This window comes from Danio aesculapii, chromosome 6 (assembly GCF_903798145.1).
Source record: "Danio aesculapii chromosome 6, fDanAes4.1, whole genome shotgun sequence".
In the NCBI taxonomy this organism is placed as follows: domain Eukaryota; kingdom Metazoa; phylum Chordata; class Actinopteri; order Cypriniformes; family Danionidae; genus Danio; species Danio aesculapii.
The window spans coordinates 8,458,972-8,471,385 of record NC_079440.1 but is presented as its reverse complement, the minus strand read 5'-3'; the positions used below and the strand labels follow the sequence as shown (position 1 = coordinate 8,471,385).

At 32.5% G+C, this 12,414-nt stretch overlaps 1 protein-coding gene across 1 annotated transcript in view; it reads left to right on the top strand.

Moving 5' to 3' along the window:
- ccdc88aa (coiled-coil domain containing 88Aa) overlaps positions 1 to 12,414 on the top strand; it is a 104,298-nt gene that overhangs the window by 67,801 nt on the left and 24,083 nt on the right. Inside the window, 9 exon segments of the mRNA XM_056459228.1 lie at positions 2,381 to 2,483; positions 2,486 to 2,546; positions 6,041 to 6,122; positions 6,612 to 6,770; positions 8,554 to 8,700; positions 9,313 to 9,460; positions 10,563 to 11,260; positions 11,340 to 11,467; positions 11,554 to 11,695. Coding sequence (XP_056315203.1) covers positions 2,381 to 2,483; positions 2,486 to 2,546; positions 6,041 to 6,122; positions 6,612 to 6,770; positions 8,554 to 8,700; positions 9,313 to 9,460; positions 10,563 to 11,260; positions 11,340 to 11,467; positions 11,554 to 11,695 — 1,668 coding nt within the window.

Genomic DNA, 12,414 nt, shown 5'->3' with positions numbered 1-12,414 from the left:
TATCTTCAAAAATCATTTGTTAGTTTTAAGAATCTCTAGTAGCAAAACAGTGACACAATTCGCGTTTAGAAATATAAACAGATACAACATCCAACTTGGGGGGAGGATTATATGAATGTAAACTTTTGGATCTCATACAGCTGCCCCCACACCAAAGAGCTTATAATGACCAAGAGGCAACACTCAATAGAACGTTCCATTGCAACAGCAGCACCCAGAAACAGCCCCGGATTCCGCCATTTTGGAGTGAACGCGGTCGGCTGTCCATTGGATCTTATTGCTGTCATGATGGCAAGCAGCTGCTTTGTTTTTCGTTTATTTATTTAAAAAGTGCATTAAAGCTGAGATACAACCTGAAAGACGACAATACAACACTTACTATCACAATCATCAGCACTTTTAATAGTTTATTTTACAGACTTATAATATGCTGTTGCTCTATTGGAATTTTCATTCCAAAATGGCTGCCGCACCACCTAGTGGCTGTTTCCCAAATCGCACTTGAGTGTCGCCTCTTGGTGATTCTATGCTCTTTGCCCACACTTTTAAAATGTCCGTTACACCCCTGTAAATCAGAGATGCCTAAAGTAGGGCCCGCGGGCCAAAGTTGACCCATTGTAAGCTTTGATTTGGCCCACCATCCCATCTGAGAGGAGACTGAGTGAATGAACCTTTTTTTTTTTACACAACCTTTTTTGTTTTATTGCTGAGCTACAGAAAAGCAAACTGAAATAAAATGCTTCAATTAAATGTAAATAAATCTGTTTTTTTTATGTAAATACTGTCACTCGACAGATAGAGGACTATGCAGCAAATCAAGGCAAAAACTAATGTAATTGTTATAAATTAGATTGTTTTGTTTTTACTGTAATACGTTTATTATACAATGTAAAATAATACTGTATTAGTTAACATAAAGCAATGTTTTCTTGTCATTTTTAAATGTTATTAAATAAATTGGGAAATTATCCATGGCGGCTATATTTACCTTTGGCCCACTAGCCTCAATCAAGTTTGGTTTTTGGCCCTTCATAAGAAAAAGTTTGGGCTCCCCTGGCCTAAATTTATAAACAAATTTTTTCACGTCAACTTAAACTTTCAGTTTTTCATCAAATCTTGTTCAATCTTGATCAAATGCTTTGTAGTGTCTGACATGCCCCAGCCCCATCAAGACACTTCTTGTTTGCTTTTCAATTTGAGCTCAACCACTCTCACTGGCGAGCTGTGATGAGAACAAAACACTATTGGGTATTTTTAAAAGGGGGAGGGGCTACATTTATGTCCCGCCCTTTCTTCATTTTTCAGTTGAGATTAGGTAAAATTTGGAAGAGGAAAAATGTGCATTTCAAAGCACTTCACGGGATCTTTAACATTACCATTAATAACCAGCAAAACACTAAATTAAGACTGAAATTAGAATACATGGTCTTAAGAATAAATTTTTTAAATAGTTACTGGGGGTTATGTATTTTATACTGATGTATGGTATATCTAAATGGTATTTAAGTGTCCCAAATAGAATTTTTTTAACTGTATAGACCAAATCAAACCCAAAACTGCCACAGAACCGTGATACAACCGAAGTGGCAATTTTGTAACCCACTCCCCCAATAGGAACACAAGTAATAAGTTTCTGCCTGCAGTTCATTAAACAACCATCAGTGTCACTAAAGCCACCTTTCCACTGTACACGACATTCAGACACAACTGTCGAAATACGCCCCCTTGTGGCAGTCGCACCAAATTTTCAGTTTTGTAGTGGACCATGGGAGAGAAGCTGATTCTTACGGTGTCCATAATAAAGGAGTGCAAAAGCAAGAGCCTTTATTATCCGTGCATTCAAGCATTGTTAAATTAATGGAATGAATACTAAATTCTAATCGCAAAAATTGGAGATAATGTGGAGACAGCATTTTAAAATGCTATTTTTTATTGCTCATTTATGAATAGAAATGTGTTTTTTAATATAGAGATTTTTGATTTAAAAAAAAAAAACACCCCCCCCCCCCCCCCCCCCCCCCCTCGAATAATTCTCATCCTGTGCACACGGATCTATTTGGACAACGCTGGAATCCATCCCATCTGGTTGGCCGGTCATATACCGTCTAGTCTCAGAAGTCAAATATTTAACGAATCCGCAGCTCAAATCGGATCTGAATTTTCCACACACGAGATGATCAGATTTCTCCTCACAGCTCCTGATTACTCTCCATTGAAAATAAATGACTTCCAGTTTACGTCACTTGTCGTTTGTCGTGGGCCAGTGGAAAGGCAGTTTCTGAATTCTACATTCTACAGTTTCTTTAAATGTCTGTTTGTGAAGCCAGAGCAGTTCTCTCACTTGAATCCCCCCTCTCTCTCTTTCTTTCTCTGCTTGTAGGCCACCGTGGAGCTGATGCAGGGGAAAGAGTTGATGAAGTCTGCAGTGTTTGGGAGTGACTCGTCCCTCTCAGAGCCCGAAAGCAGCAGACTCCCTTTATCCCAGCGCATCTGGCACTAGAGCTGACCCACGCTAAAGCCAAGATCAAACGCCTCAGACAGGAGCTGTGAGTTGATATGCACGCACACACACACACACAACACACCACACACACACACAGTTACCATCTCAAGTTGTTACTATCTCAGCAAAGTCATTTGTAATTTATAAGAGTGTAATCATTTTATGACTTCCTGTTTCATATGGAAATATGTCAACACGGGCAAGAACACAACACTTATCAAGCCATCTCCTGTTGTCTTTTTGTGTTTCCCAATAATTGAACAGCCCTAAAACTAAGATGTGTTTACTTGAGAAGCTTGTTGATCACTTTTTACAATACGTTTTCATTAGTTAATGTTAGTTAATGCTTTTACTAACATGAACTAAGAATAAACAATAATTGTACAGCATTTATTAATCATAGTTAAACATTTACTAATGCATGACTACAATCCAAAGTTGTGCTTGTTAACATTAGTTGCTGCACTGTGCATTAACAAGCCAAACAACGTATTTTCTTTAATAAAATTTACAATGATTAATATATACTGTGATAAATGTATTGTTTGTAGTTTTTTCATGTTAGAAAATACATTAACTAATAAAACCTTATTGTAAAGTGTTATCATTAAGACCTTAATTAAACTATCTAATTAAACGTGTGATTGCTTAAAACAAGCATTTATTTCAATATTTCAATACTTCAATTGAAAAAATATATAAATATCTGCTAGTAGGCTAAGAAAAATAAACTTTGTCTAAAAATGAACTGCTTTTTTCTTTTATGAACTCACTTACTTTTGACAGATCTTTTCAGAAAACAAGATTTTTTTTTCTCAAGTTATTTTTACATTTTTTATCCAAGGTGGCAACTGAGAACCATAGACGCAATTATTTTATTTATTTTTTATTTTTTTATCCAAGATGGCAAGTGAGAACCATAGACGCAATTATTTTATTTTATTTTATACAATTTATTTAATATAATTTAATTTATTTAATTTATTTATTTTTCTGTCCAAGGTGGCAATTGAGAACCGTAGACACAATTATTTTATTTTATTTATTTTATTTTATTTTATTTATTTTATTTATTTTATTTTATTTTATTTATTTTATTTTATTTTATTTTATTTTATTTTATTTTATTATTTATTTTTTGTTTAAGGTGGCAACTGAGAACCGTAGACACAATTATTTTATTTTATTTTATATTTATTTTATTTTATTTTATTTTATTTTATTTTATTTTATTTTATTTTATTTTATTATTTATTTTTTGTCCAAGGGTGGCGGCTGAGAACCGTAGACGCAATAGTTTTATTTTATTTTATTTTATTATTATTATTTTTTGTCCAAGGGTGGCGGCTGAGAATCGTGGACACAATTATTTATTTATTTATTTATTATTTATTTTTTTGTCCAATGTGGCAACTGAAAACCATAGATGCAATAAGACCTACAAGGTGATTCAATGTTGCTACATTTTCAATTAACATTGAAAACATATAATGTTGTGGAAAGCTATTTCTTATATAGCACTTCTCAGTGTGCACTAAAATGTCATCCTGAATATGACTCCAATCATTTTCTTTACCAAAATACATTGCTCTGGTTATTCTGTAATATCTGGATCTGTGGTAAGGGTAAGATGTCTGTAGGAAGCTTGCCCCAGATTAAATAGATCCTGGCACAGTGCTGGGCCCTTCCTTATTCTGCTGACCCACTTTGATCCTCTTAGTTTAATGCTACAGACAGTCAACCCCCCACATTTCCACCCATCCATCCTTCTATCCATCCATTTTTTTCTCATCCATCCACAAATCCGCTGTACAATACTGCTCAAAGTGCTGCATTCTTCAGCTTCTCTTTTGGAGTTTATCCTCAAGCAGCAAGTCTGAACAAAGCAGCTCAGCTTTATCAATGGTTTAAAGTGAATATGTGATGAGAACTTCGTTATTCAGCTTTATTTTAGTGAAAATAGTTGATTTTATATCTTGATACAACATTTTTGTCATGTTAGGTTTCAAATCAAATAGGTTTTAATTAAATAATAACAAATTAGCAATAGATCAGTAATGGATTTTACAACAGTATAAATTCTGAAAACTGAACACAGTCATTAAGAAATAACTCAGCGTCTAATTTGGTGGCTCTAAACATTTAAATATGCACTTTTTCTTCTCACTGCCTGTATTTTGTGAGGACAAGTGCATGTTCACAGTCTGTTGAGGACAGAAAGTATCTTTAATGAAACATTATCATGATAGCCAGTGTTATTTTCCATCATTTTATACTTTTTAAGTCTCATTACGTCATTTAAAAAAATAAAAAATAAAAAAAAAAAAATAAATATATATATATATATATATATATATATATATATATATAATATATATATATATATATATATATATATATATATATATATTGCTCTTTACTATTTAAGTTTAAGTAATTTTGTTGGTTTATTATTTTTCTCTGTCTGTATCACTTTAAAGAACTACTAAAACATATTGAGAATTAGTTATTTTTGTACATCAGATAAACAAATGAAAATGAGAAATATATTTTTATTTTAGTACAAATACTTGATGTTTATTTTATTTTAAGTGACAAAAATGTATTTATTTATATGTGTTTATATTATTTATTCATTATTATTCATATTTATCTATTTATTAATCTATTTATTTATTTTGTGTATTTATTTTTTATCTATCTATTAAATAAAATACTTATTTATTTATTTATTTATTTATATGTATTTATCTATCTATTAATAGATATATTTATTTATGTATGTATATGTATTTATATTTATTTATCTATCTATTAATTTCTATATTATTTATTTAAATGTATTTATTTTTATTTTTATTTATTAATCTATCTATTAATCTATTAATCTATTTATTCATTTATTTATTTATTTATATGCATGTATTTATATTTATTTATCTATCTTTTAATCTATTTATTTATTTATTTATTTATATGCATGTATTTATATTTATCTATCTTTTAATCTATTTATTTATTTATTTATTTATATGCATGTATTTATATTTATTTATCTATCTTTTAATCTATTTATTTATTTATTTATTTATATGCATGTATTTATATTTATCTATCTTTTAATCTATTTATTTATTTATTATTTATATGCATGTATTTATATTTATTTATCTATCTTTAATCTATTTATTTATTTATTTATTTATTTATTTATATGCATGTATTTATATTTATCTATCTTTTAATCTATTTATTTATCTATTTATTTATTTATTTATCATTATATTATTAGTATTATTATTAATAATAATAATAATGTGCCTCCTTTTTGGCTGTATTGTGTGCACATTTGGATCTGATTATATATTATTTATATTCAAGAGAACACGTGGTTATGTGCACACACAACTTTGTGTGTCGTTGATGTGGTTGCTGATTAATAATTAAGAAATATTAGCGACTAAGTATTTACATGTTCACTTTTTGAACCTGTGTGAGTATATAATCTTTACACAGCTGTTTCCTTTGTCTCAACAGTGAAGAGAAAAGTGAGCAGTTCTTGGACTCCAGGCAGGACCTGGACAGTGTGGAGGCCGAGCTTAAAAGACTCCAGCAAGAGGCACTGAAAAAATAAAAGATTCCAATTTTACTACATGTTGTTATTATTATTGTTATTATTATTATGGTAACACTTTACAATAAGGTTGTATTAGTTCATGTTAATCAATGCATTTACTAACATAAACAAACAATACATTGATTACAGTATTTATTCATGTTTGTTAATGTTAGTTAATGAAAACACAGTAATTCATTGTTAGTTCATGTTAACTCACAGTGCATTAACAAACATTGAATGTTAATAATGCATTTGTAAATGTTGCACAATGATTAATAAATGATGTACAAGTATTGTTCATTATTAATTCATGTTAATAAATACATTAACTAATGAAACCTTATTGTAAAGTATGACCATTAATATATTTAATAGATTTCTAAATTCAGCTGTGCTGTTTTTGCTTATATTATACAAATAAATTATCGTTATTTTAATGTTTTTTTCTTTGTTCTCTCTGACTTGTCTGCTTCTGGGGGTCTATGGCAGAACATGCAGCTGTTAACAGATGCACGAGCAGCCAGGATGTACCGTGATGAGCTGGATGCCATGAAAGAGAGAGCCATCAGAGCAGACAAACTGGAGAGTGAAGTGACTCGCTATCGAGATAAACTTCATAACATGAACTTTTACAAAGCAAAACTGGAGGTGTGTATACAGTTGAAGTCAGAATTATTAGCCCACCTTAAATATTAGCCCCTTGTATAGTCCCCAATTTCTGTATAACAGAAGATTTTTTTCAACACATTTCTAAGCATAATAGTTTTAATAACTCACTTATTAAAAACTAATTTCTTTTATCTTTGTCATGATGACAGTAAATAATATTTACTAGATATTTTCAAGACACTGGGATTCAGCTTAAAGTGGCATTTAAAGGCTTAACTAGGTTAATTAGGCAGGTTAGGGTAATTAGGCAAGTCATTGTATAACGATGGTTTGTTCTGTAGACAATCTGAAAAATTTATATAGCTTAAAGGGGATAATAATATTGACCTTAAAATGGTTTAAAATTTTAGAAACTGCTTTTTTCTAGCCAAAATAAAACAAATAATAAGAAAAAAATATTATAGGAAATACTTTGAAAAATTCATTGCTCTGTTAAACATAATTTGGAAAATTTTAAAAAAAGAAATAAATTCAAGTAATTTTGACGTCAACTGTAGAGGAATGTTTATGTTTGAGGGTTGCAGGATTTTTTTTTTGTGTTTTGTGTGTGTGCATTATGAAATAAGTCTGTTATGCTCTTATAAACAAAACTATTTTAGTTATTTAAATATATTTTAAAATGTTGACTAATTTAGTCCTGTGATGCAAAGCAGAATTTTTCTCTTTAGTCCTCAGTCAAATCTGACCATGGATCACAAAACTAGTCATAAAGGTACATTTTTGGAAATGTATGGGTGTTTCCCAGTACTGGGTTGCGGCTGGAAGGGCATCCGCTGCACAAAATCAGAGACTAAGCCAAAGGAAAATGAATGATGGAATGAATCTGAATAAATGAGCTTTGCGTTGATGTATGGTGTTTTAGGGTAGGATAATATTTGACTGATATACAATTATTTGAATATCTGCAATCTGAAGGTTAAATAATATCAAAATACAAGGAGAATCACCTGTAATGTTGTCAGTTTTGCAAATTACATTCATAGTAATGCATATTGCTATTTACAAAATAAGTTTTGATAGATTTACAGAAGGAAATTTACTAAATATACACTTGGAACATGATCTTTGCATTCAGTCCCTTATTTATCAGGGGCTGCCACAGTGGAGTGAACCACCAATTATTCCGGCATATGTTGTACACAGTGGATGCCCTACCAGCTGCAACCCAGTACTGGGAAACACCCATAGACTCTCACAGTCTCACATGCACTCATACATTATGGCCAATTTTGTTTACCCAATTCACCTATAGCGCATGTCTTTGGACTGTGGGGGAAACCGAAGCAGTTGGAGGAAACCCACGCCAGCATGGGGAGAACATGCAAACTCCACACGGAAATGCAAACTGGCCCAGCCGGGACTCAAACCAGTGACCTTTTTGCTGTGAGGCGACAGTGCTAACCACTGAGCCACTGTGCCGCCCTGATCTTAACATAACATAATATCTTAACATTATTTCTGGCATAAAACTTACAATGCATTTTTGACTATTCTTCCAAAAAAAATAACATGCAATATGAGATTTTGTGGTCCAGGGTCACACATGAACCTTCATAAGTCCTTCTAATGTGCTGATTTGGTGCTCAAGAAACAAATAATTATTATAATGGTCTTTAAGGATGCCTTGTTCAATGTCAAGTTCAAAAGAACAGCATTTATATAAATTTGTACTGAAAAAAAAAAACATTCTTTTGAACTGTGTACAGTACTGTATGTGATGGAGTAAGAATTCTCACCTGAATTGTCTTTTTGCTGTTGACAGGAGCTAAAGGAGGATAACCAGGTGTTGATGGAAAGTAAGGCCATGCTGGAGGAACAGCTGCAGAGCATCAAAACACGATCTGACAAACTGCAGCCTCTGGAGAAACACAACCTCCTACTAGAGGCAAAACTTCATGACATGGAAGAGGTGAGGAAGAGGAAATACATATACATGAGATACAGTTGGGGAAATAAGTATTGAACATGTGACCTTTTTTTTTAGAAAACATATTTCTAAAAGTTCTGTCGACTTGAAAATTTCACCGGACGTTGATAACAACCAAAGATATCCCAAAATGCAAAGAAAACAAGAATAATTAGTTTACAAATGAGGTTATATGTAATAAAATAAAATGACACAAGGAAATGTATTGAAGACATGAAGAAAGGGAGCTGTAGAAAGGCAGTGAAAACCCAGACAGCAGCTGAAATCTCTCAGTAGTTCGTCAGCAACCCTTTGCCCTTCTTCATTGTAAATGAATAGAAGCTGCTTTAGTCCAATGTCTACATTACTAGGATGATGAAGATGGACATTTCAGCAAGACAATGATCCAAAACACAGCCAAGGAAACTCTCAAATGATTTCAAAGAAAGAAAATCAAGCTGTAGAATGGCCCAGCCAATCACCTGACTTAAATATAGAACTTACTTATGTATATACTATTACTATATAGCAGAGTTTGTCATTATTTTGTTTTTGCAAGCATTTTTAAAGTTTTTTTTTTATGTTAGCTTGACTTGGCTGTCTGATATGTTTTAGGAAAGGACTGCAGACAGGAGGCGAATAGAGGAGCTGATGGAAAGGAACGTCATTCTGGAGCTCTCTCAGAAAAGGAGTATGGAGGAATCGCAACGTTTGGGATGGGAGCTGGAACTGGCCAAGAGTCCTCAACAGAATTCAGCAACAGGTATACTCACCCTCAGATCATCCAAGATGAAGCCGACTTTCTTTCCATAGCATTAAAGTCTTCATGAATCGGAAATTGCTGAGACTTTTATTTTAGTATGTTGATGTACTTCCAACTGAAAGGGAATATTGAGTAAGGGCGGGACTTTCTTTTGTCCATTATTACCTCTTAGCAAAATAAAGGGGCATTGTTAAAGATATTGTGCATCAAGCTGACATCATCAGAGAAGGACTGCCACTCTAAACGTAGAAGCAAGTGATTGAAGATTACCAAAACAATTTTTTTCAGTGGATTATTTGTTCACCTATAGAATAATAATGTGTACTAGCAAAATAAACATTGGACATTTTGAATTCACATGGTCTTTAGAGATTTGTTGCTGAAACTGTTGTCCTTTGTGATTCGTAAAATGCTTATTCATGAGTGTCGTCTTTTTGAAAGTAAAAAAAACAACAAAAAAAAAACAGATGCAAGCTAAACAAAATCCTTTTGAGGATACATTAAAGTGAAATTATCGGTCTGTCTAACTGTCAAACCATTTTTCTCACATGACTTTTAAAATTTTAAATAGCTCTATTGTTGTTGAGGATGCATTTGGCATGTTGTTAGTGCATCGCATGTGTCACTTGAAAGTACAGATTACAGGTAATGATTATTTTGGAATGATAATTTTCAATTTCAGTGTTCGTTTTACTTAATATGACCTTAATATATCATCTGAAGCCTCTGGGATTGGACTCTTAAAGTGGACCTATGTTGAATAAAATTCACATTATTTAATTTGACCACTTTTAGGCTATATACTGATACAAACTCCTAATTTACAAGAAAAAGTGTCTTTAACACTTGTAGTGTCTTTCAGGGGGGTTGATTTGCCTGTTTAGACCAACAATTGAATATTTTTCCATATCCCTGCTGATCTCTGATCAGCATTGGCAATGGTATGCACCTTTATTGTGGCATCAAATTAAAATTTAAATCACTGTAGCCCAACCAACCCCAAACCAGTTTCAAACAAACTTCTGGCTAGAAACACGTTAGCTTGTAAAAATGTGTAAATTCCTTTAACTTGGATGATCCTGAATTGTGTTTATTCTTATAGAGTTGAAGTCTTTGAGCCAGGAAGTAAATGAAAAAACCTGTAGCAGATTGCTAAAGCTGGAGAAAGAAAACCAGAGGTTGCTGAAGGCCCTTGAAGAACTTCAGGGAACATGTGAACCACTTCAGGGAACATGTGAGTTCATTTATAAATCTAATCACACTGAGAAAAATGGAAGAACGGATGAAATGGGCTGTGAGACTTACAAATCTACTCCAGCATTTGGCAAGATGCAAAATGGCCAACTGACCACACCAACCCAGATGACCAACAATCAGTCGCTTGACACAGAACATCAGCATGCATCCTTGGAAAATGCCAACGGCAATCTTCCTTGTCTTGAAGTGGAGCTTCACGAATTAGAAGCAATGAACCAAAGTCAAGTCAGTTATAACCAAAGTCATGCACAAGCAGATATTCAAAACCAAAGTATAACGCATGAGAACAGACATCTGGAGCAAGATAAGAGTTCCCTGGAGAAGGAGAATCGGAGATTGCGACAACAAGTGAAGATCCAGGAGGCCTCATTAGATAGTAGCAGTTTGAAAATTGCAGTCGCGGATAAGGAGAACCGTACCTTGGTTAAAAAGATATCCAACCTTAGTGAGGCCTGTGTGAAGTACAAAGAGCTGGAGAAGGACAATCAAGAGCTGATTCAACAGGCTGGAGCAGACAAGAGGATGATGATCACAATGAGAGAGGTTACTAGTGCAATGAAAGCTTTTTATAGTATTACACTTTCTAAATGTTCATCTTATTGTCCAGTTTACTATTTTCTAGGAGCTTCTGGACCAGAGGTTGAAGTTGCAGCAGAAAGAATGTGATCTTGAGAAATACATTTATGAAGTAGAGAGGATGAGGTTGAACCAGGAGACACGAATGGGAGATCACGAGGCTGTAGATCAAGGGTATATACATCTCCTAGATATTCTCTTATATATTCAGTAATAGTATTTACTGTAAATGTCTCCATTGCTCTTTCTTCCACTCTTAGTCAGTGTAAGCAGTTGGAGTCAGAGATGGAGTCTTCACTAATGAAATCCCTGAAGATTAAGAAAGAGAGAATGGCTTCTCTGGAGGCCCGTCTGCAAGAATCGGCCAAGATAAACCAGCAACTACGACAGGATCTCAAAACTGTGAGTCGAGTCCAAGTCCAAAGCAAAAGATTGTTTGTTTGGTAGCCATTTTACTAACATGCTTGAATGGGAATAGGATGTTTTACTAACATATTTTAAAACCTTTAAAAGGTTATACATGAATTCATGTTTCACAATAATAAAAATATATAAATAAAGATGTAATAATTAAAATAAAATAAATAAATAATTACATTTTTATAATATATAAAATAAATTTATACATTCTATAATATACAGTTGAAGTCAGAATTATTAGTCCTCCTTTGAATTTTTTTTCTTTTTTAAATATTTCCCAAATGATGTTTAACTAGGCAAGGAAATTTTCATAGCAGTTTTAAAAAAAATTTAAATCCATTATAAGGTCAAAATTATTAGCCCCTTTAAGCTACTTTTTTTTCAGATAGTCTACAGAACAAACATTTTTATACAATAACTTGCCTAATTACCCTAACCTGCCTAATTAACCTAGTTAAGCCTTTAAATGTCACTTTAAGCTGTATAGAAGTGTCTTGAAAAATATCTAGTCAAATATTATTTACTGTCATCATGGCAAAGATAAAATAAATCAGTTATTAGAAATTATTTTTTAAAACTATTATGTTTAGAAATGTGTTGAACAAAATCTTATTTCTTTTAAACAGAAATTGGGGAAAAAAATAAACAGGGGAGCTAATAATTCTGATTTCAACTGTATATATTTAGCCATTTTGCTACTT